Source organism: Diadema setosum, chromosome 18, assembly GCF_964275005.1.
Source record: "Diadema setosum chromosome 18, eeDiaSeto1, whole genome shotgun sequence".
Classification (NCBI taxonomy): Eukaryota; Metazoa; Echinodermata; class Echinoidea; order Diadematoida; family Diadematidae; genus Diadema; species Diadema setosum.
This window is the reverse complement of record NC_092702.1, coordinates 16997779-17024836: the sequence shown is the minus strand read 5'-3', so window position 1 is coordinate 17024836 and position 27058 is coordinate 16997779. Positions and strand designations below refer to the sequence as shown.

At 38.2% G+C, this 27058-nt stretch overlaps 1 protein-coding gene across 1 annotated transcript in view; it reads right to left on the bottom strand.

The window, feature by feature from the left end:
* Positions 1-21974, bottom strand: part of LOC140242177 (serine/threonine-protein kinase 32B-like) — a 167834-nt gene extending 145860 nt beyond the window's left edge. Inside the window, exon 1 of the mRNA XM_072321943.1 lies at positions 21129-21974. Within this exon, the coding sequence (XP_072178044.1) occupies positions 21129-21180 (52 nt within the window). The 5' untranslated portion in view covers positions 21181-21974. The remainder of the gene's footprint in view (positions 1-21128) is intronic.
* Positions 21975-27058: the final 5084 nt, after the last annotated feature.

Sequence of the window (27058 nt, the reverse complement as noted above, 5' to 3'; positions counted from 1 at the left end):
CAAGAACCAATAACCGATGGTAACGTATCTGACAAAGTATTTATGTTCAATGACATAGTAAACTACTGATTTACATCAAACCCTGATTACTCAAACATGTGATTAAAAAACCTGATGCAAAACGTTAGACATCAAATCTTATTGTCATTTTCAGAACATAAACCTGCATCGAAGGAAGTGCTCTTGGCTTTAACCATATTACACTAACCCCATTTTATGTAGATAAGATGCAAAATTATAATGAACAAAGGTAGACCAGTCATGTAGTTGCTGTAAAGTTAAAAGAATGGTGGGTACCACACTTCAGCCCTTAACCCATATCGGACCAACGCACTTGTGTAAACAAACACCGTAGTGGCCCAGCACCGTTTGCGCACACACGCCGACAGGCAGTCAACTCTCAAAACAATTGCTCTTCATTAGCAAGCAATGAACAAAACATAGACAAGTTATATGTCATTTGAAAGAATACAAAATTCCCTTTAAAATGGTATATGACATGTTGCCATTCACTACACAGTGTAGTCATAGTACTCAGCAGAAGTGAAGTACAGTAATCCAAAAGTTACAAAATCAATTTGTTTGTTTGCTTTCATTCATGGATTAAAAATAGCAAATGTTGTAATTTTACACATCCAGTACCGGAAATGAAATGATCAGAGTGTCAGCTTTCTGGACATACAAATATCATGACCATTGATACAATAATTGCAGGTTTATATTCATGTTTATGACGATGACACCATTGCGAGTGCACAGGAAATCCATAGTGTTATTGTGTGCATCCTATATAGCGTGTTGAAGCGAAACTCGTCGCTATATCTATAGATCTACAGCTTTTCAGTTTCGACTGGATTATACAATTGTTGTACATACATGTGGATATACATGTGGGACTATTATCACAGTCGAATCATCGCCCGGCAAGTGTCCAAACCTTCTCAAAAACTGTGACAGAAAATCCAAAATCGAGCACTCCGTACAGCTGTAGATAGCACCCCTTGACGCTTCATGGTTATTCGCGTTATTCCATGTAAACACACATTTTTTCAATGATTTTTACGATATTGTTGGCGTTCAACTGACAAAATGTTCTTGAATTATCGTAGACAGTGTAACAAAGCATTCTGGGATATGTTGTCAAAGGTTAGAAGGTGAAAGAACTTTGGAATGACGTCGTTTATAAGTCATTTCATTTACTACGGGATATTCCGTATGTGGCCTCTGCGGCGTTCGGACGAACTACGGAATATCCTGTAGGTGGTCCGATATCTTTAAGTCTTTCTATGTTATTGTGAAACAAAACACACACACACACACACACACACACACACACACACACACACACACACACAAACACACACACACACACAGACACAAACACAACAAAGTAGAAATAAAATGAATTTGTAACATATATCTAACGGCACTTTTTGTAAATGCCACAATAAGGGATAGTACAGTTCTGGTTTAGATGAGTATTTAGGTTTAAACTTTTTGCAAGATAATTGAAATCCACTTAAATACAACATACAACTCTAAGAAGAATTAAGTATTTATTTCATGAAATCAGTTTTGAAATGACTGAGATGTCCAAAGTAAAGTACAAGAAAGATGTCCAAATAAAAGTAATGAGCCATCACATTTTGTTAGGACCTCTTTCTTTTACTTTATTTTGGATATATCAGCCATTTCAAAACAGATTTTCATCAAATAAACTTCTGCCTCTTAGAACCATATGACCTCTTCGCATGTCATATAGAGCACGTTGTCAACCGGTTAAATCCGTGTGCAAAAGCGCGTCGCGGTTAACCTTGCTGCACGATACATTTTATTGGTAACGTACATATATGACATGTTTGATGGTAACGTATCTGATGCGCCGTTACCATTCTTACACTATTATCTACAACAATATTCAGTTTCTCCAACAATTTCTGTTGTGTGATAAATTATTACTGTAAGTATTCAAAAGTATCTGAGCTTGTTTTTATTTACAGCACACTCTTCTCTAAATGAAGCAAAGTTTACGTAACGTATCTGATATCAGCTCATCGTAACATTAGGCTTCCGCGACTTCGGATCAGTATTTATTTTTGTAACAAGAGATTCAATGAATAAATCATGGTTCCACGTATGCCTTAGGTTGACTTTGTTTAACACATGAAATTACACTGCCATGCGGCATTTCTTTGATCTTCTCTCAAGAGTCTGAAAAAGGGTAACGTATCTGACTGCGATTTGGCAACATGATGTAAATGATCTCTTAGAGAAATATCAAAACATCATATTGCTATGTAATATTATTTTTCATTCAGGCACTCAAGGGGCAATGAAATAAAGTACAAAAGATTTGATTTGAATGATATGTTAACGAGTAACAACTTGATATATGAGCACTTCCTTGTCTGGCAACATGGGTTATTTAGGGTTACATCAAACTTCGGATCGTATTTCTAATGTTATCCGGGATGTCCCAATAGCTTTATTGATATGTATTTTACAGGCCTTACCTCTCAGATAAATTTAACTAAAAAAATTGATTTCTGTGGAACAAAATATCAATTTAAACTGTATGAACATGCTGGTGACACGAAAATCACAGTTTTGCACACTTGTTGGGAGAATGGCCCATAAAACTATGATTCCAGCAATATTAAATTTATCAAAACACAATGTCAACTTTGCTATTAAAGCTATAGTTCTCAGGAGGGCTCAAAATTCATCTTCCCCCATTCAGAATTTGCTTGCAATACACTAAATGGCACAACCAAGAAACTTGTTTGGCTAATGCGAATCGCCAGGATTATGAGGAAAGTGTAAAATAATTCTAATTACAGTACATGACTTTTATTCCTGAAGCACCCCCCACCCCCGTTCAGTAGTGGGGAGGTAGAACATGACGTGAGTAGTATGAATCGCATGCATCTATGGACAAGCTGCATGCAATTTATTCTTGCAATATGGATACTGCTATGGCCCCAATATATGTAACCTATTACAAAACGTTACGCAGTAACCACATTCGGGAATGCTCTGACATTGCAATAGTCCCTTTTGGGGGGTAATATTTACCCAACTGAAATTGTGTTATCACACTGTTATTTTCACACATGTCTAATGCGTATGTCTAAACTATAGAGCAAAGATTGCCCGGTTCTGAAATCATATTTGTACGGAAACTATGTTTTGCCTTTACAAACATATCTATAGGTGCTGACAGACTGGTAAAAGATCCAGAAGTTTAAGATCGCGATCTTAAAGATCTCAAAGTTTTGCCAGTGTGGCTGCAAACTTCCCGCAAAACTTCCCACTCCAACTAGGGATACTTCCCCCACCCCAACCAAACTTCTTGATCTTTTGCCAGTGTGACTGCTAGAAACTGAAACTGCAACATGTGACCAGTCCACCACCTGTTTTCGGGCGGTGCCTCAGAAGCACACCGCTATTGTATTTTACAGACTGTGTTCATTGTTACGTCACTGTCACTAGCCATCAGACGGCATGCTTTCTTCTTCCTTGTGCACGCGCACTTAGTGTCCTAAACTTCTCGATCCAAAGATCGAGAAGTTTGGCTGCCTGTGTGACGGAACGACAAAAGATTGTGAAGACTTCGCGATCTTTACAAACGTGTTGATCTTTTGCCACTCTGACTGAGCCTTACGAGTCATTTTGTGCATTGTGCTTCATCTTGTTCTCTATCGATTCATTTTGGATTTGATGTGCCTAAGAACCTTTAATCAATAATTGAATCATATCTCCTTCAACTGTCAATGTTCACAAATTTAAATAGTTTTTTTCTGTCTATCTTTCATGTGAAAACTATCAAAAACAACAAAAGAAAAAGGAATTTGTACACATTCAATAATATTCTTGCATGGTTATAACAGCAACACAAATGGGAACAGCGCTAACCTACGTTGTAGTCTGCACCTCCGTAAGGACACAAGCATTACACTGTAGCTGTTGCTCTGTTCTCCACTATAATTAAAGTCCAGTGCAATTTCAGAGAAGCAGAACCCTGATTTCAGAACCTTGAAGCTCACAAAATTGGATGAATTTTCATGGCAAGGTTAGCGTTAATTCCACGAGCAGTATCTGAAAACGAAATTAAATTTAATTGCAACATGTATACTTCCTCTTATACAGCCATCCAGCAATGAATGATTCATCAGCTAAACTGTTTTCAGGCATTTTTCCCCCACTTCATTCATGCAACACCATCGGTGATTTTGTAAAGTACATGTAGCTATTATGTCAGGTTTCACATGACTCAGAGGTCAAAAAAGTACAAAGATGTGTTTACCGCCTACGGTCTGCTTATTCTACTCAGTGCACCAATATCGCCCCTCTCACTGCACGGGGCATGCACACCTAAATTCACCTGTTCAAAATTTTTGCCCTAAAATGCAAATATTGGCATTTTACTGCACGCTCGCTGCCAACTGTTGACTGGCAGGATCCAGACATCCAAATGTGACCCGCTACAACAAAAGGATCCTAAAGTCGCTGACGGGCGAGCCAAGCATGGCCCAGAAAAAATGCTATTATCTGGCCTTTCCTTTGATCATTTAGCTTCGAAATTTCGGCAGATGATAGAAGATACATTAGACTACAAAATTATGTAAAAACAGAAATCCGAACGTTCTGACAGATTGTGGTGTTCTGACTTCAAACTTGATTTTCTCGGCTCGGGTCACAAATGTTCACTCCGTGGCAGTATACATGTCATGGGATGGGATGGACACAATGACTGGGAATCGCTTCCACAAAAGCCCAAAGTGGTTCTTTGTCAGACACATAGGCCCGAATTCATGAAGGTGATACAATCTTTGTCCATGGTTATTGTCCATGGTTTAAACCATGGACAAAGACTGTAGTTTTGTATGGGGCGCCAAGTGTCGCAGGGCCTATTTCGTCGACAAAATCAGTCATTTCATCGACGAAATGACTTGACGCCCATTACAAAACTACGGTCTTTGTCCATGGTTTAAACAATGGGACAAAGATTGTACCACCTTCGTGAATTCGGGCCATAGAGTATAATGTACAGCAAATCATAATATAATCAACACAGCTTGAAGACCTGGAGTTCCAACTGGCTATAATTGTTCAAACGGCTGCCCATTTTCAAGGGATGCACAAATGAATTCTACAGGTTGCATTTGTGCCTTTGGTGATCTGGTTTGATGCCGCCATCACTTCTTAAATCCAGACGAGTGAAAGTAAAGGGGGAAGGGGACAGAAGAATGTATTAAAAATAATTTGCATTTCCTTACATTTCTCTTGCTTGTTTTATTTGTTTTTTCAAGTGTCCAAGCCCATAAAGACTCTGTAAAGCAATTATAATATGCTACAAATGTATACAAGAAACATGCCATCACCACCATTCTCATAGAAATCATTATCATCAAATTCATCATTTTAATGAAACAATCAAGACAATCTTTTTTTCTAATCATAGATTGTTTTTCACTACACATTGCACTTTGATTGTCTGCTTATCATTACATGAAAGGTAAATCCAGTGATAGAATTTGATAGAAGTGCACAAATAAAAAACTCTGCAACTTATCTTTTAAGCTGCAACCCATTCTGATGTCATGTTATGAACAATGTGTAACCATTTTTTTTTTTTTTTTACTTATGTAGGCAAATGCCCATCATTCATTTTTACCTGTCCAGCACACACTTTAGTTACCCCATGCAAGCAGGCATATAGATCTATAGCATCCTGTTTGTCAACTGGGAAAAAAGCAGAAGATATAAATCCATTTTGGTGTTTGTACATTAGCAATCACTTTTACAACCCACGCACTGTTGCCTGTGCATTTCTAACTACTAAAGTGACATGCTAGCTGCACCAATGAAAATGGAATTTAAAAGAAAAACAAAACAAAACGAAACAAATCTTCACCAGTGCTGTTGTCGCCTTGTAAAGCAAATAAATCAATCAGAAAACAAAAACACTCTAGCATAATAATTGTAACATTGTGGTTTTTGCTAAAACAAAAGGAAAGAAAGATTTCTAAGAATGAAATATTAAAACAAAAAGTAACATAAAAATACATTTTCTGGAAAATGAGTCGCCCTGCGTCATTCAGTAAGTCCAATCCTTCCGGTCACATTCTCCACTTTTACTTGCCAAATTTGGGCATAATGTCCACTCTCTGCTCTCCTTGGGTCAAGCTATGACCTCATGGCCAGACATAGCCCTCCACCCAAACAAAGTGGCAGTAAAAGTGACGTAGGACTGTGCGTGGGTGGATTGGAATTTAAAGTTAAAATATATCTTTGGGAAGGGTCCTAAACCCAATAAATAGCGAAGTTTTCCTCTCCTCACTTCATATTGGAATCTTTGACAACGAAGAAACAGCAAGATATTGTGAAGCAGAGCGAGTGATCGGGAGTCAGCTATCTTTGTCCCGGCAGGGGTAAGTTATCTTCTTTGTCAAGCTTAAACTGTGAAGTCTAGTTCGAGTCTAGTATGTTGTCCAGATAGTGTTAGGATTATCTATGAGCTGCTACTTGCGCTGTAGATCAGTGATAACATTGTTGCTATTTCAAATAGAGTTGAAATAGGGATCCTCTGTTATGTTGAACAGAGTGATGCGAATGTGCATGGGCACATCATGAGATTTCATTGTCGTTCATATATATCTGACTTCTGAAATGTATGGCTCAAACCTGCCTCAGACTCAGATTGGTTGATATGACTTTGTTTATCGGTTATCAAGCTCCTACATTATGTGAGTGGACGTTGAGTTAAGTTGAGTTGACAAATAGGAAGAACTTGTTAGAAAGCTGGTTAAAAGATAGACTTGACAATTTGAAGATGTATGTTCATTGCTGCTTTCACAACATCTTGATTGGTGACATTGTGTGTGTGATGACATTGTGGAGTAAACACTCGTGAGTGTAGTATTCTAGTCATATTGGTGTATGCACTAGGAGACCCCCCCCCCCCTCTCTCTCCTTCTTCTTCTTCTTCTTTATTCTTCCTCTAATTCCTTTCCCTGTTTCCATATCTTGCCCAATGGAGATGATATGAGAGTTTAGCAGTATAAGTTTATATAGAGAACTTATGTCCAGTATTGAATGCCTACTGTTTGTACCTTGAGCAAATGGAATCTGCTTTATTATGTTGAGATGTATAAGAAAATATTGAGATATCAATATCTGTTATTGCTGGATTGAGTTGCAATCATGCAAACTTCTTTATATGTGGTATCTGTTAATTACATTTGCTAATCATTCTGCTTTAGATGCATTATTCTAATAATGTGACTATACTTGTTCAAGTTAATAGCAATACATTTATGAGCTTCAAGAACAATTCATTCTATCAAGAAACACTGTGACGTCAAGATTGTAGAAAACAGAGCAAATTCACTTTAACCTAGTGAGCGGACTTTGGACCTAAGGTCATTCAATCCTCTTTGGTCAGTGAGAGAGCATTCTTGACACATTTACGACCTAGGAGCTTTCACATGGAAACACCTGTTATAGAACAGTAGAGCTACAGTTAAGCCAATATAAACGCTTTCACATCGGAGTCTGTATCAGAACTTCTGACATAAAGTTAACTCTTTGGACTATATAGAGAAACCTAATGCGAATTAGAGATTTGCCATTGTAAATATGTAAGCGCGAAGGAATAGCTATAATCAAGCAGTTGAAACGATTACTCAATGAGCATATAGCATGAATTATCAGAAGTAACCATTCATTGTTTAAATGTCAATCAAAGACTATGTGCCAATTACAAGTTGCAGAAATTATGCTAATGAATGTCGCTAATTATTATGATGTATAACGATGCAATGATGCAACAAATCATCACGAATAAGAGTGAACACAACTGAGCTATAAGACTGTGTATATGCTATATTAATGTCAAATATTTATTCATGTATTCATTGATGATACAATGTACTCATTATCCCGTGTACATAATGTTTACATCTTTCAGGGCTTGGGTTTGGTTTTGACGATCAGAACCTGCGAATAAAAACGAACACCTGTAACCAACACTGCGAGTCCCGGCTCCATTTGTTGTCGTTACATAATGAATCAATACAATTTAACTCTGAAACCATCTCAAATCTCCAAGAATAATGGATCAAGCTATTCAATCGCAATGGTTGAAATCACTTGGAATGGAAATATGCTGCATGGCAGAGAAAGATATTACTGCCAAATGGCCACTGAAAAAGGAAATCGGAAAAGATGCTTGGAGAATACTCAAAGAGCAAAGGTTGAATTCAATAAGGAGAAGCCACATGACTGAAATACATTTCATGTAATTAAGATATTATGAAATGAATATGTCGCACTGCTTGCACGTATTAACCTTCTGTCCCATATTTATGACCTTTTCCAAACAACTTTCAAATTGGTGCGCTCTGCCCGACAATAAGTGAAGCGTAACAACAGGAGGCTGCTTTTGTGGGCACAACATGATCTAGGCCGCCAACAAGTGCATCTCCGTGAATCCAGCCGATTCAATTATTGTCGGATTCGCAAACCATCCTAACGTAAAATGCATCACGTATCCAGTTTCGGGCATATCGGCTGCGGCGTACACTTTGACATTTTTCTCCTCTTAAAGGGACTAGTAGTCACGAATCCTCCTTGAATATTCCACCACAATCTATAGATGCCAAAATGGACATTTTATACTAGAAAGGCACATCTCAAATTTTGATATGGACTTGAACTAGATGTAACATCCTGTAACTGCACAAATTTTCATCGCTCTCTCCTGCTCTCTCTTTCTGTTTTGATGAGTTGCTCAATGCGCAATTCCCCGCAATACATACAATGGTAAAAGGGAAATTGCAGAATCAGACATAATCTACAATGTTATGAAAGAATAAGTGCACTCATGTTTTCAGGAGTGAGAGATATTTGTATTAGTACCTTGCACTGATATTGAAACATAACATAAGTGCATCATGTTTTCAGGAGTGAGAGATATTTGTATTAGTACCTTGCACTGATATTGAAACATAACATGAAAATGTTACAAACTTCTACACAAAAATCAGCTGAATACTGAATACAGTGGACATATTTCTTGTTTACAAGATAAAGAATCATATTGGCCAAATAAAAACACACATGGCACTAGAAATATAAATTTGCTAGGATTTACATTTTATCTTTTGAAAGTTGTGTGTTGAATGTAATTTTGATGTTAATTGCCCTTATAAATGCACAAGACTAATTTTCTTAACAAGAAGAGCATAGATGCAGACCAAAGAAGAAATTGGTGTACACAACATATATCTGTACATGCATTGTGGGTGATAGTGCAGAAAGGGGAGTACTAAAGAAAGCAGAGAAACAAATTGATTTCATCATAAAGCTGATTTCTTCAGAAACAATGCAAAAAACACACAAAAAACTTGTCTGCTAGACGTTTATGAATGATCATGCACATTATACGTTTGTACACATCATGTACATTTCACCATTGAGGAAATGGCACAAAGCACACTCAGTTTTTACCAATGAATATAATGGAAGTAAATTACCACCACGACATCAGTAGTAGTAGTACTACTACTACTAGTAGCAGTAGTAGTAAACAGTAAAGTGGGAAACACTGGAAATATCTTGGTGTACATCGAAGAAAGCATGGCACAAATGTGGTACGTGATTCAAATAATACTGCTTTCAAGCTTCTCCTAAAATATGCACTATTTGCTTTGAACTTCATGCATATGAACGTACATTGTACATACAATGCATGCACTGCTTATATGGATGTGGACGTGCATTTAAACCAGAGCCAGAGAGCCATGCTTGGGAGATCTCCAGACCCATTTGGTCTCATTTGGGCCCATTTGGTCCAATTAGGGGGGAGCGGAAGTCACGCATACCCGTTCTCAATCTCTACCTCCCAGCCATGTTACATGCAGCACTTGGGTCTCTCAAAGACATCTGAAGTTTGATGATGCTCCACTACTGCAGTGCACTTTTTCTTTTTTCCAATTTTCAGTCTTGAAGCAAGCGCAGACCAGAAGTCCGAGGTCTTGTGATAAATTTGCCATTGATTGTTCTAACTGGGTAGAATATTACCCTCTTTGCCCCCACAGCCGGCTCCTTAAAGGGCCGAATGCAATGCAAAGATGCATGTTGATTTGTATTGATTTATAATACCCTGATCATTGCTTATGTGTTCAAAAGAATATCTAAACATGTGCCATTGATATATGTTACATATTTTTTTTCTATTTTGCTTCAGATTAATTGGATACTCTGACAACTCCCTCCCCCCCCCCAAAAAAAAAAAAAAAACAACAACAAAAAACCTTCCAAACCAAGATTCTGTCAATGACATCATCTGTCAATCACTGGTAAATTACTAATATGCTTTAAAAATAACAAAAGACACTGGAATACACCTTCTCCTACACTGAGCATGATTTGCATTGTTTCCCTGTAAACTTTTTTTTTTCATGCTAGCCATGTCATGGAAGCATGCAAATCTTGATTTGAAAGGTTTTGTTACATATAGCGAAGTAGTCTGAAGAAAAATGGTATAGAAATTATTATAAAACATATATCACACATAAATATTCACTTGACCATGTAAGTGATGTTGAGTATACCATAAATAAACACAAGTCAACATGCATGATTTGCATTGCATAGTTCCCTTTCAATTCATGACAGCATTCAAACACAATTCTACAATTCTCTGCAAATTATGCAAGGTAGAAAAAGACCCTAACCTGCCATGCACATTAGCAAAAGAGATATTGCAAGTACTGATGCCCATTAAAAATGATTAGGAACACATAATTTTGCATGTATATGCAGTATGCAACAGAACACCATGCACCTACATGATGTACATTGATTTTTTTATTGTTGACAAATAAAAAGGAGAGGCACAGCAAATGTGTGAGACTTCAAAAAAAAAAATTATACCCTGACAATTGAGAGAATATTCCCCCATTAACCATCGACATAAAGATTTAATAGTACTGTGTGTTTGTTTGTTTTTAACTTAGGTTGGAATAACACTGTTTAATTCATTGAAAATTTTGCAAAAGTGTTGGCTATTAAAGATACATAGCTCACTAAAATAACTTTTCACCGACTAAGAAATGAACACAAAGGACAATGAAGAGAAGAATTTGTAAAATAAGCAATGAAACTGTACACAGAACTGAAATTCCAGGGGGAATTCATATCAGGTAAAGATAAGAAAGATGATCAGAAAATGTTGATGTATATGGGACAAAGCAGGCAAGTTGAACTTGCAAGTAAAGTTGAAAGTCAGTTTGCAAAGACCATGAGCATTCAACATCTGCAATGTGCAGTAGATCTACTTTCGGTTATTGCACAACTTGTGCACAATTCTTGTAATACTCACTTTGTACATAATCTCATGTGTGAAATTCAACTCTGCTTTTCTATGATACACCATCCAAGACAAAGGAATTGAGGTTTAACCATAAAATTCTGCCTCATGATTCTTTAGTTTCCCTGCATGTACCACTTCAATGAATGCATAAAGACATCTGTTCTAATATCAATTAAAACACACACACACACACACACACACACACAGTTCCACAATGCAAGAGTTTACCAGTGAATTGAAATCCTTTGTAATAAAAAAAAAATCAAATTCATAACTCTTCACATTAATACACAAGATACCAGACATACATTGTACATGTATGATTTTAGGACATTGTAGAGATTCTTTAATTCACACATGATGATTAATATGAATTAATGAAATTCCTACTATAATTCAACTATGTAAGGACATTCCATACTGTTGGGAAAAAATTCTAGGCAGTTTCATTGAAAAAAAAAAAAAAAACTTTCAGAGGTGGCACTCCAAAGATACAGTACCTTACAATTACATTATCAACTCCATTACATATCCCTTTCATCTATTCCTGACTTCACTGATAGTGATATTTTGATACCTTCACAAGCTAAATATATTACAATTTCATATAAGCAACTTTTTACTACTCAGCCCACAGGCAAAAAATTCTGAAATTTGACACACATTATACACATGACAATATAAATGCATAATCCATGGTACGGTGTGTATAGGGAAAGTATGCCCTAAAATAGCAACACACACAACTATAACACACACACAAAAAGACAATGTAAGACAAAATCCCCGTCTCTATATAAGGTTTTCAGTGACAGGCTAGTGATAAGGTTATGAAAACAACTTCATAAAAATGCTTATCACAGCACAAACATGAAACGCTGACAGCTGAAGAGGCAAGAAATAAAGTATACATGCATGCATGACAGTGTGCGATAAAATGGGGAGGCCGATATGAGGTTTTGAACATTAAATAGCAATATTGCATGCTCTTCACAATGAAATTGATGGCACAGCTCTCTTGTAATCCCACACTACACGACCTCTCCCATCCCAACCCCCCAGATTATTTATGGTGCTGCAGAGAGTACACAGAGGGTCTTTACTCTCTATAAATGACAGTTTGTGGTAGTAAATGAGCACAATGACGTTAACAATGTTAAGATGCATCTCAAAACACACACTCTTTACTCTTTCATAACCTAATGGTATACCTTGCCTTTAAACTTTCACACACACACACACACACACACACACACACACACACACACACACAATCCATCAGCCTGCACATTAAAATTCTCAAGAAGTATTCAAGATGACACCATAATGCAGCATTACATTGTAGCTATATCTCAAACAGTACTGAAAATTACTCTTGAAGTTACACAGTCATGTACATTGATACCAATACTTCACATCTGGGCATAAATTCAGCTGATACAGCAGGGATAACTGCTAGCTGCTGTGAATAGGGATGTTGGAACATTTCAGACATTAAAACATATAGGGACATGTATGAGAAAGGATGTCATGCATAATCTATGCTAGCAAAAAAGTCCAAAAAAAAGCTTGAAAAATCTGTAATCTTCACGGATCCCATCTCCTCATATCCTTACATGTGTAAACAAGATCAATACTATGCACTTTCACAGATCAACAATTTCAATAGGTAACTGAACAATCACCTTGCTTGGGATACATTTTGTGTACGTATATTTAAACCTCAGTTAAAATTTAAAAAAAAAGGAGCATGAATGGATCAAGATTAGGGGTAAGGGACAGAATTTTAACCTATCAAGGGTTTTTTAATCTATCAGTGCATCTTACAATAGGTCTAGAGACACATATTTGAAATGCTGTATTTGATGGGTTTGTCAAATACAAGTATTACAGCAAGTTGGAAAAGTATGTATACTTGTTACAGTATAGTCCATTCTCCAATGGGCAGAACTTCTGAGGATATTCTATTCAGGGAGCCAATTCATTGTGCAAAGGAATAGGAAATAGTACAAAATGATCTAGAATGATGATATTATCAAGACTCCCTCAATAACATTTCAAACTCTTCAGATAAATCACTCTGTCTGTTCCCACAACATTTTTTTTTTTACCCTGCCTTTTAAGACTCTCCATGTTGAGTGTTGTCTGGATGTTGTCCTGGTTATTTCCACCAAATTCACCCTAGCCCCCCTAGGGTAATTACCCTGACCTTACCGCAACAACGTCTGGACAAACCTTCTGTTCAGATGCTCTTGGGGTGAAATTCAGTTGATACACATAACACGCATACAGTGTACATGCAATAGTCCTGGCAGCATGGTCTAGCATATTATGCATACATGTAACTATTTTGCCACATTCATAACTCGGTGTATGTATGTGCAGCAAGGAGTCAATACTCCGCCATGCTCATGCCCATAGTCACATGTAAAAAAGGATGCTTGAGGATCTATGCGGTGATCCAGGGAGGTCCGGGGAGATCTGGGGAGATCCGGAGAGATCCGGGATAGCTTCGACCTCAAAGGAGTGTCGAAGAGCGTTCGTATGACTGTGCACACGGCATCAACACAGCAGCTACACGGATCAACATGGCAGCTACATGGCAGCCACACGGACCACCCCGGATTGCTCTGCCAACATGGCAATCCCCGGATGACGCCGGATGTTTTTGACCTCCAAAAGTTGCCGTGTTGGCCTCCCGGATGTCCCCGGATGTCCCCAGATCTACACAGACATACACGGATGTCCAAGGATGTCCAAGGCGTCAACACAGATCTCTCCGCGGATCACCCAGGATCAGATCCGGGGTGGTCCTGGGTGATCCGGGATGTCTATGTGACTGGGGCATTAGCTTGATACAGGTTCTGCAAAAGATCGTTGGGTCAAAATCCATTCTGTAAAACTCTTGTTTTTTTTGCCGACCAGCATCGACTCTCCTTTTAAGACAAACATCACACTAGCTGAGTAACCGAGCATCATATTTCTGTCTGATATCATTTTGGGGATGCCGAGATATACATAGAGCCTGAACAGTCATAGTGTGATAGTGGAGTTTGTCTTGCCATGATTGATGGTGGAGATTTTGGAGAGGGGATCATGTGGCTACCAAGCATGGATTGGTTAGCCATCGTCCTGCATCGCTAGTAAATCCACCAAATCTGCATTTCCTGTATCAATGACAAGTGAGGAGTGGAAATTGATGTGGGGGGCAAGTTTAAACACTAAAGGGGAAAAGCAATTACACTATTTTACAGCATTTTGATATATAGATGAGTGTGTAATATTTTTATTTGACTGTATTTGAGTCAACCTATCTCAACGACAAATCCTGCTAAATCATGCTACTGAAAGAGAGTTGTGTTGCTTCGTTCCCGACAATGGAATTTTCCCCCCTCCGTGTTCTTTATTGGAATTCGATTCTGAGAAATGAGAAAAATCATACAAACAATGTGACAATCACCAATACAAAAAAGTGGAAAATCACTGCCCATCAGATCAATATTCCTTGATTATTTCATACTGTATAGAAATTGAACAAATTATATAAATCATCAATGATCTTTAAAAAATGTAACAAAGTAATGAACACAAATATGAGCAAAAACCCAGCATGAAGATAAAATGTCTGAACCTTATTACTGTACATAAGCTGTTATTTTCATGTACAGATATTTTCGTAAATGAGGAGATCACAGACATTTTCGCAAAATGTTGTTTTCGCGAATGGACACCAATGCTAACATAAGTGCACTATTACCCTAGTGCATGGCGATATTTTCACATGTTGTTAAATTCACTGTCCAACAGTGATTCGCGAAATTTGTGAAAATTAAACCCTCACGAAAATAACAGCTATATTCATTTTCTCAATGAAAACAGAAAAACAGACAATCCTTTATACAGGGTATACTCTCAGCGTAATTTACATATTACAATTACTCTAAAAGTGGAAAATTTTGCACAAGGACTTGCAATTTTTGATGCTTGGTGTGAAAAAATGAATTACACTGAATGTATGCATGTTTTTAATTTCACATTTATAATGCACAACAAGCAAAAAAATGTATAATATGTGTCTTTATTTTTGTGCTGGTTTATGAAAAACCAACAAAGTCTTGTGGGGATGTGTCTGCAGCGCATGACTCTGTCAAGAGACATTTGGTGCAAGAACATCTGATGGCATTTGCATGGCCAGATCTACACGGACACATCATCCACAATTGATGTTGCTGCCACAGTACAGTTTACACTTATAATGTATGGATTTAGCATCAGATAACAGAAGTGTTGCCATTTACAATTTTCTCTGCTTTATCCCCAAAGCAGCTCTTGGCTGGGCTGGTTATATCCATGTAGACAAGTTGACCATTTTGTTTGTTCTCTCTTTCTCCCCCCCCCCCCCCCACCCCACCGATCTCCTTTGCATCTGCTGTGTGTGGAGGAAGGGAGATGGTCCCATCAAATTTATACAGACATAAAATAGCCATGGGGATGCTAAGGGTTAAATTTTGCAAGATAAAGCTACAATGTCATCTTAAACCAACTAAGAGGGGATTGAAACCTACTCCCCCAGAACCAACCTCCCCGCTGGGCCAAAAACATGTCCAGAGCAGAGTTTCGATATTACTCAGGAGAGAGGATGTCCTCTGAGACTCAAGTAACTGTCCAACACCTGACCCAGTTTGGTGGCTCGACATGCATGAAATTATATGTGATATTTTGCCAATTCTGCACCAGGGCATGCAATATTAGTGAAAACATTGCCACATCTGGTGGAAAGTGAAAACTTGTCTGCAGGCTCTCTCTCCCACCCCCACCATAGACTATCTCTCTCTCTGTGCAGAATCATTTTACACTGCTGTTGGCATATCATTCAGTCACACATTTACACACTTGCAGGGCATTCCCTTTAAATTACTCTATGATGAATACATCAAAAAAATATTGTTCTGCCTCATTATTTTCAACCTACATGAATCACGGGGAATTCTGCAATTTAAGAAAGTTGCCCAGATTGAAATACTCATAATGCAAACCTTTCAAATACTGGGCAAAATGTTTAAATGATGTCTAATGATTGCTAATTTTGCTTCCAGAAAATGATTGAATGATACCAATTTCTCCATCCATTGAGCTCCACGATAAAAAATTTAACCACTCATAAAACTATTTTCCACTAAAAAATAATATCCATTCTGTTCAGTTTTCTGTTTGCGTTTATTACATGTATACTCAAAAAGCTGCATCACTTTGGTGATCCCTCGCATTTATCCCCAAGTTGAATTATCCTTTGGGTTTATGCCAGGTTCAAATGTGTACGTGTGTGTCACACACAAACACACTGCTATATAGCTTCCGACCATTTGAGCATTGAGAATTTAGGGTTTCTGGGATGAACACTGAACTCGGGTTCTCTATACACTGTAGCTCAGTCGGTAGAGCACCGGGCTAGCAATCCGGAGGTCTCGGGTTCGAATCCCGATGGAATCCCATTTTCTTTGCTCAATTTTCCACTCATAAAACTGTCAGGAAATCCTGATTCATGAAAAAATTAGACTCCATAATACTGTGTATGGTATAAACAGTACAGATATTTGAAGAAAAAGTACAATGTATGAGATGAACCATCTTCTCACTGATTTTTTTTTACCGTCTAAGTATGTGTAAATCTTTAAACTCCAAATTATCATTCAACAGTCGATGCGCTCAAGTAGAAATCTCCATTATTTAGGCTCACATTCAGGAGAAGCAATCGTGCACAACGACAATAGCTGTGAATTGCTGCGGACAGCTGAGGCGAGAGCAATGACGGCCATAATTACCACTGGCACAGATGTGTTTGCGACTTATGAATCATTCACTGGATCTTCAGGAGCAGGGCCCTAATCCATCAATGACGGAGCCTGTATCAGGAATGATTGATCACAACATTTCGTATGCACAAAATGGGCAACACAGCTCGATAATTATGCTCTGCAGTCATCAAGCTTACCATGTGCAAAGCCACTGAGAAACTTGCAAACTTAACCCTTTGTGTGCCAAAGCACTTAATAAAGCTGTAACTTTTCCCCAACATTTCTGTCATAATTCAGTTAGAACCTCCAAACTTGACCCAACTGTAATTTGTCAGACCATTCGGGGGGGGGGGGGGGGGCATTTCATGAAGCATTTTGTCCGACAAAGTTGTCGGACAAATTTTCTCTCAGCCAATCAAATGCAAGGATTTAGGTAGCTTGTAACAGTTCATCAGAAAAATACCTGACCAAACTGCTTCATGATTTAAATGCCCCCAGGTATAACAATGTGCCTCAGTCCAACAGGGAGACTATGGAGACATAGCAGGGATTACATTTACAAGAATTATGCATGAATTCTCTATATTCGTCAGCAGTTAGCCTGGTTTCCAGACATCTGGGACAATTTGGGGAAGCAAGCACTCCTGGAAGACATGTCAGTTGGTGGACAAAGAACAGTAAGGGTTAAGATTAGCTGTAGAGCACTGGAGAAATGTGGAGAATGAAATAACCAATCATTTGACTATCTTTATCTCAATTGTGTGTTTTCTACTTCAGGGTATACAGAGCAGATTTTTTTTCTAAATAGCCAATGTCATGAGGGACCTTCTGCATCTTGATCTAAACAAGGAGGTTCTAGAGAATGGAGTCACAACCGTCTTATTTCCTTTGCTAGATGTTCGAAGCCGCCGCTCAAAAATATTTGAAGTATGTGCAAAACAGGATCTGCCGCGCAGATAGGAAGACAATTGACTCGTGTCTCATTGCATAATCACTAGCCACTTTCAAAGGAAAATATTTCTTTGTGATGGTAGTTATTTTTCCCTATCCCTTCTTATAAAAGGTAGGTGGTACAGACATGAGGATGCGCGAATAGAAATTGACAAAAAATGCTGAAATAAAGATGAAAATTACTTGACTGGGCATATGCCGGCACTAATCTGATATATCTATCAATAAAGAATTATACTTGAAGATTATTCCACATTAGTTTCATTTGTGGAAACTAAGCGGAAAAGTGATAAAACCAGCTTTCCAGGATGGTACAGTTTTAAACATTTTCACATGATACAGCTCAGATTTACACTTTTACGCAAATTTCTGGACGGAAATGTCTTTTGTTTTACATGCTTTATCATTAATTGAAATTTCATTTCACTTAATAAACAGATAAGCAAAATATGGCCAAAATTATGATAACGTTCAAAATTAATCTTCAGAATACTGAGCAAGACGGCAGCAAGGAACATCAATCGTCAAAGGCACAAGTGCACCTGTGGAATTCCTTTGTACATCAATAGAAATCTGACAACTGTTTGAATAATCACAGCCAGTTGGAACTCCAGTGTATAAAACCTCCTTGATCTAAATAAGTACCTCAATTGATGTCTAGATAGCATACATTGTTGTGCTGATGAAATTTGCTTTTAAAAAAGTAAACTTTGCAAAAATATGGTTCAAGACTGCTGTACAGTACAAATGTATCTCCTACACCACACTGTCTAGAGGATTCTCAACCATTTTGGCATGACCTTTTGCCCTTTACCGTAAAAACTCAATTTTAATCAGCCTTTTTCATCAAAATGAAGAAAAAAAAATCAATCCATATTTCACAATCTAAATTCAAATCATGCTAGTCAAATGTTGTTTGGGTGTTTTCTTTTGGCTTGATAAGAGTGTGTGCACTTCAACGGAGCAGACTTCACTTGCATCTTACAAATGATCCATAACGAAATAAGATGCTCCTTATCCACTACTAAATCTGACCTTTCTAATGGCAGATGCACTCATTCATTTTTCTTTTTCCTGTAGGACAAGTCTCTAGCACACATCCCAGCAATTCCAAAATAGACAGAATGTGACGAATTTGCCCTTTTATTGGTCCACTCTGAACTTCTGGATGTATGCATGAATACCTGCATTGCTCACACGGCATCAAATTCATCGCCACACACATGCGCACACACAGACATGAGCATTCTGATGCATGCATACTACATGGAATCCATACTGTGGTTATGAATCATGAATAAATCCCAGCACGACAGTCCTAGACATTCTTGTGCAAGACAAGATGAAAGAGATAAAAAAAAAAAAGAAAGAAAGAGAGAGAGAGAACACACAGGCATTTGTTCCTATATACAGCACTGCATTCAAAATAAATTTTCATCTCTGGCACACAGCATTTCACAATTTTCTGCACATACATTTGTAGCAAAGTACTCTGATGTATAATGCCTCCAAAAAGAATTTATACTAACAATGTTTTGCAACTGAGTCAATGCAAAATTCACTGAATACATATATCTGAAAGTCACATGATTCTGTATCATTCCAAATGTTGTCCAATTTGGTCACATGTAAATTTTTATATTAAAAATCTGCTTCAAGAGAAACAGCCGAAACTTGATTCAAAGAGGTTGCGTCTGAAAAACACAAAGTGGTATACATGCATGAAATCTCAACTCAGTATCTAAAAGATGTCTTCTAAAGCTTTTGTATGATATAGCAACTGAATACGTATCATACATAAACACATTAGCAACTGAATTCTAGAAGTCAATCACATGAATAATGTTCATTGTCTCCACCCTTTTTAGAACTACAATGTGTAGTATTACCTTCTTAGGAATATGCAGTAAATGAATGAAAGAACCTATCATTATTTTAAATTCCTTTTTTCTAATGGTTTCTTTTTATCATACAAAGGCTGCAAAATGATTTTGATATATCAGCACAATACAGCAAACTCTAAGAAGGATTTGGCAAAAAAAAAAAAAAAAAAGCAAATGAAAAAATGGCTCCATATCAAGTCTGACCAAGTGCTTGCAAAATTTGGCTGCAGAAATTATCACTTTATTCTTATCAAATTGTTTAATTCTTATCAAAGTATTTAAGAAATTCAGCACTGTCCCTTATTCTTGACCCTTGTCATTTGACACCATGTCCAACAACTTTCTCCAATAATCACTAACTAGTAGTATCTGTTTATGACAATACAGAAAGCTGTTTTCAAATATACGGAAGACTTGACATCTTAACATTTTACTTGACCTTTGACCTAATGGCCCAAATCTTTTCCTGTAGACAAAATCATTGTGCAGGAATACATACATTTCCATGCACTGAGGTATTTCAAAGTCATGGATAAAATAGTGTAATTTCAGCATTTAATAGTAGAATTTTATCATTCTAACCTGACCTTTGACCCTTGAGTTTCGACCAAATGACCCCAAAAAAGAGAATCATTGTCAGGCAGTACACCGTACTAATTTTCCTGAAGATTATAAGCCATTCCTGAGATACATTTTGTATTGAGAAAAAAAAGTGAAATTTTAGCATTTTCATTGGACCTTTGACCACATGCACAGCCCAGAACTTTCCCTCAAGAATCATTATTTGGTAACACATGTGCAGCTGTATACACCAAGTAACATGAAAATACCTTCGGGCATTGTTGAGGTATGGGGGGAATAGTAAAATTTTGAAATTTTGACCATGACCTTTGACCTTCCCCCTTGAGTGAGTGCACCCAAAAATTGATAGGCATGGCTTCATCCACTCCCAATGCCAAGTTTTATTTGGGTACCTAAAATGGCTCTTACTGGGTAAGTTACACTGTCCACAATATTGATTACAGACAGAAAGATGGAAAGACAGACAGACGGACAACCTGAAAGCATATAATGCCTCCAGCGATACTTTGTGGCAGAGGCATAAGAAGTGATACTTACCTTCCCCATTTAAGTCCAGGTTTTCCTTACGATTTGATTGTGATGACCCCATGGTACACCCTATGTTGACCACTTGTCAGAAGTTCTGCCCCGCACTGGACAGAATCTAACAACCACAGACAAGACGTTAGAGAGCGCTCTGCTTATCTCTCTCTTTTTCTCTCTCTCTCTGATCACCGTTAAGTCCGGCTGGGGATGAAATGCAGAATGATGATGAAGTATCCAGTAACACTATCATCGACAGCAGCTAAGTTTTTGTAATTTATATCCCATAGGCTAATGCTGTGGAGAGTCAAGTTTCTTCTTTCCTCCCAAGAATGCAAAAACTGAGCTGATATAGCGTGCAGGTGGCTGTTTGTGACAAGCCACCCGAGCACTGCCTGCAACACGTTGCTATGATTCAATGCCCTCACCGGCGAGGGAGCGGAAGGAAAAAAAAGAAAGTATTCCTTTTAAGACCGCTCTCCTTAAGATGCAGGAGGGGAAGTCATCATCTCGTGAAAGTTACGAACGGTTCCCTTGGTTCTCCGCATCACATGGCAGGCAGGCACATCCATTGAAGGTGGCAAACGTCTCTATGCGTAGGTGGTGATCATGAGGCGGATAGTGGCGTGAATCCCAATGCCGAGATGAGGCACGGGCAGCATCCGGCCGTTGCAGCCGTGGAAGGGATCTGGCCCTTGGAGTCCCAGGGGTGTGTTTTAACCAAACGCAGTCAAAACAACTACTGGAAGAGTAAGGAGGAACATGTGCACATCACTGGTACAGGAGTTTGGTGGTTTCCCCCAGCTGCTAAAGTTATTAGGTAGAATGTGTCATTCATGCTCTTTTGAAGTGATCCTTGTGAAATATCTGCAGGAAAAAAAAATAAGGAAATGAGCAAGAGAATCAGTTAAATTCATCTAGACTGTCAATGAATGAACAAAGCCAAAATTAGTACCACTAGGGGTAGGCAAAACACAGTTAGGATCATGATGTAATGTGAGGTATTCATTAAAGCTCGAGGAGTTCCGTATGTCTGAAACAAATACACACTCGGTTGCAGCTAGTAAAAGAAGGGCAAAACAAGCTGCCTTTTTCCATCTGATAGTGTATCACATTTTTTGTCAGTTGCAAAGGCTTGAATAATTGCCACTATTTTGCTGTTTACTGGGGTCTAGGGCAATTACCCCCTGGGCAATTACCCCAGACCCTTCCACTGACCCTAACCCTTAACGAAAATGAGTTACTCCTGCATTATACAGATCCTTCAACATTGAGATGATAGTTGTGTGGCATTGAAAACATTACTCTCATTGCCACAGTATCAAACAATTTGTTATATTTTGTCTTTCAGCAACTGAATTCACAAAAGTATTTTCATGCAAAATTTGAATTACCATCATAAATACCACGGTATTTTGCGATGAATTTCATGATGTACTTGCATTCACATAATGAATTAGCATGCAAAATAATACAGTATTTCACCATAAATGCAAATGCACCAATAGCCTGCACACAGTTAAAGATCCACCTCTGCACGGCAACCCACAAAAAGATGGCATTTCTTCAACTTGATAACATCTGGGCAAATATTCAGCCAAGGCCCAAAGCGTTGAGCAGACAAGAGCATTCACATCACTCTCCCCCCCCCCCCCCCACACACACAATGCCTCAGAAATGAACATCGCCCCTCTTCATCTAAAATTGTACTTTGCAGATTTGCTGCACTTCCTTTTCTCAGTCTAAAAAGGAATCTCACTCTGTTAAATGAATATGACAAACATGTGAACAAGTCAACAACAAAACATGAATCATTCATCTGCTGATGTGGCCTGATAAAATACTTGCTCAGGAAAATCAAACAAATGATCTCACAAAAGAAAAACATATTATCGTGTCATGATAAATTGGATCAATTCCATGCATACAGGACCTCCTTTTTAATACAAGAAATGAATCATTCATGACAATCCCAGCTGTTCAAACTTGATTAGAACAGACGCGCTGACATGTTTCAATGTGTTAGGTTTGATAAGCTTATACAAAGAAGGGATAAAAAGGGCAAGAACAAAACCAAAACCAAACATTCTTAAGATGCAGCTGAGGGCAGCCAGTACCCACATGCCCTGACAGTAAGATAATCAAACACACACAAGTACACAAGGGGCCCATTCACACGTACTCGAAATGAGCGGTTTCGAAAAGTTGACTTTTGCAATTTGCGTGATGCTAAAACCCATCATTCTTGTATGTGGACCCCAAAACATCACTATCATGATTTGAATTGCTATGCAACAGTCGATCCTGGATTTTTTTTCTCTTTTGAAACCCTCATGATCATTGCCTTGCCCAATGTGTGTGTGAAAGGAATGCAAAAAATAAAATATATATATATATATTCTATACATATATATATATACCATTGGTATTCTTTTATTCCCATGATGCAACTCACCACACAAAGGTCAAATAAAGGCCCCCAGAGTCACACTCCAGTCACTTTTTAGGCATGCACAGTTTGAAGATTAAAATGGTCTCACTTGAAGACAAATGAATATTGTACTGTGGCCATATGTGTGAACGGCAGTCGATAAAATCTATATTTGCATCAGTATCCAAAAAAAAAACAACAACTCTTGTGTGTGAATGGGCCTACGGTTTGTCTGCATCGAGCAAATACTGCTTGTCACACACGACACAGTGTAAACACTGTAACTCTACCTTACCTATGGCACGTGTGAAGATAAACATTATTTTCCTGGCACAAAAAGCAATCAACAGTAGCCCCTATCAGTATCAGTATCATTGGGCTTTGTTTCTTACACTGATGTACAGTGTATTGATATTGGTCAGGAAATGTACATACAGCATCTCAGTAGACTCTACATGCCTGGAATAATGATACTTCGCGTTCTGTCATGTATGAGATACGGCAAGTGTCCACTGTGGATTGAAATATCGAATGCATTACACAAGAGAGCTTTCTATTCAAAGAGCAATGAAATGAAATCAGCTGAAGATGGTAAAGAACTACTTTGCACACAATACCACACAACACACAGATCAATGTTCCTTTTGATACTCATGAAGTATTCTGGGCCTTCCTTTAGAACCATCATACATGTAACATGTAAAAAAAAAAGAAAAGAAAAGAAAAGCAAAGTTCAACTGAAGTATGTTCGTGTATGTCGTGTGTCAGAGTTTTGTATTTTAACATAGCAATGAAATATCCAATTGCAAACCCAACATATGCTCCCATCATTAACGAAAGTTTCCTTATCACGCACGTACAGTATCTAGCTGGCAGCTAAATATATGGCCAGACTCCAAGGGGATGCATAGCTTTGATGAATATGTTCTGCACATGAAGTAAATAACATGAAGACCTTTAACAATCCCTCCCACCAGGGGCATGAGGACCAAAAAGACATAAAGGAAACATATTATCGCCGAGGGCTTCAAATCATGACAGTGCATCATTTGTCAAGCAAACCCCTCGTGAGTATCTAACCAAAGGATAAAGGACTGGCATTATTGAGGACATCAGGGAGTCGTGGCAGTGCTCTCAAAACTCTTGTTATTAATCAAAGGAGCATGCCACGAATTCCTGGATACACCACCATCTCAACAGACTAGAGTCTGACCCTGATCATAAACACAGGCAACCCCTCCCCCCCCCCCCCCCGACTTTTGTAAGGCAAATGAAATAGGTAGAGCACAGCTATGATTTCTGTGTAGAAAAAAACCATGAAATAATCAATGGCATTTATGTGACACAAAACTAGATAAAATATATTCAACTAGAAAAGCACTCTGAGAGTGCAGACCTCTGCCAAGCAGCTATATACTTTCCACTGATGATCTTGCTCTTAAACAAAGAGATTTGTCTCCTCTCCACCACTGGGCAAAAGCTCTTTGGTCTCTTCTAGAGATCGGTGATTTCCACCCATAGGTATACATGCTGAAAAATTGCCCGATTTCCCAATATAGATCGGAGCCTTTGTTAAGTCATAAACCCTCAGCTGCACGGCGCACCTCGCCCCAGCAGAAAAAAAAAACTAGAGCACGCACTTTAGTGCGCGCATGAAAACTTAAAAAATGTGCAGCTTGAACTCCCAAGTTCATTGACCCTACCTGCCAAAATATCAAAAACCCTTCATAAATTCCCCAAAAATTCTCGGATCACTACGAAAATTTAATCATCTGTTACTTGTGTCATTCTCAACCTTTCCTGCAAGTTTCACCCAAGTCTGTGCGCAACTTTTTGAGTTATTTTGCACAGGGACAAACAAACAAACAAACAAACAAACGGTAACGAAAACATAACCTCCCCCCTTGGCGGAGGCAATAAATTTTGTGTGCAACTGTCATCTGATTGTGGATTTTATAATGATATGCACACATTCAATGCTTATTAATAATAAATTATCAAGTAAAATGTATCAATAACAGTAAAGCATCTTTAGTATGCATGATACACATACAATATTTTGTATAGACTAGGTATTATCATAATGCATGCATGTGCAGTGGTTGCAAAGTCTGCAGGTGCATGCATGGGTCAGCAATATATTGCTCTATAGTAGATTTTATATCAATTGCATCAAGGGATGTATCGAGTCATGCAGAGCATGCATGTACAAAGTTGCACAAATGTTGTCCTTTCACGGAACCAGTACAAATATTTGAGATGAAAGCAGTTGTGATGTTATGTTTATGAGGAGTGTATCTGTCATACAAGTGTACATTAAAAGCACAGACCTTTCCCAGCATTACCCTCCACTAATAGCACATTCACACATCTTGATCATTAAAATACGACCTGGTTTTAGCATCTCACCAAGCTCCATACAATCATCTGCCCTTATCATCAAGTTAGAATGAATTTTACCTTTTTTCCACATATGATGCATCACGCATTACCCCAGGGTACCGTAGTACCCCGGGTAACCGCGTTGTGTAGCGCCACCTCACGTCCACTCGAGGACCGCCAGAGAAAAATGCATGCACTGTGTGTGCGTGTACATAGCATTCCCTTGCCACTGCATGCTATACTATGCGTGCATGGAAGCTGCAATACCACTAGCGTGTGCTTTAGTGCAGTGCAGTGTAGTGGCTAGCGCGCGCTAGCTCCAGCACCCAAATAATTTCCTCTTTTTGGCACCCAGGGTACAACCTTTTTAAAAGAAATAAATAATTCAACAAAACGGCTGATTTTTATTTGGTACCCCGGGATACCATTTATGTCATCATATACTGCAGGTTGCATAACCCTTCTAATTGTTACTGATTGTCATTCGTGCTGCTACAAGGACAGAGAGCTGATTTTTCAAATTGGAAATGTATTTGTAATCGAGACATTTTCTCTTCATGTCACTCAGGTAGATGCAGCAATTGATTCAATTTCCATTGGACATTTTTAATCTTCTCTGCTAGTCTCTGTCCAGTATTATAAAGATACTAGCAGCACCCGTGGAAATCCACGGGTCTGAGGGTTTTATTTTTTTATCATATCTACGATTTTGCACATTTTTATTGTATTGATAAAATAAAAAGAAAAGTTTTCTCATTCTTTCGTTACTTGTGCTCGATCTCTTCTTCCCATGACCACTACCCCCATCCACAAACACACACACACACACACATACATTTCTACTCCCACAGAACAAAACAAAAACAAACATTCTGGGAAAAATTACCAAAAACGTTTATGAGATTCTCCGAAAGTTCTACCCACAGATCCTTCCCGTCGGAACGGGAGATACTATTGACACTATGACTTTGATATTAATCATACCCCCTGTTCTTGCATCCATGCACCCGGGGGAATCCACAGCTAGTCTCAAGGCCTCGCATCTTTTTATTCCTATTTCTTTTCCCACGTTATGAGAGAAAAACATATTTTCGTCTTCAATTGCTCCCTCCTTTTTGTTTGTAATCACCAA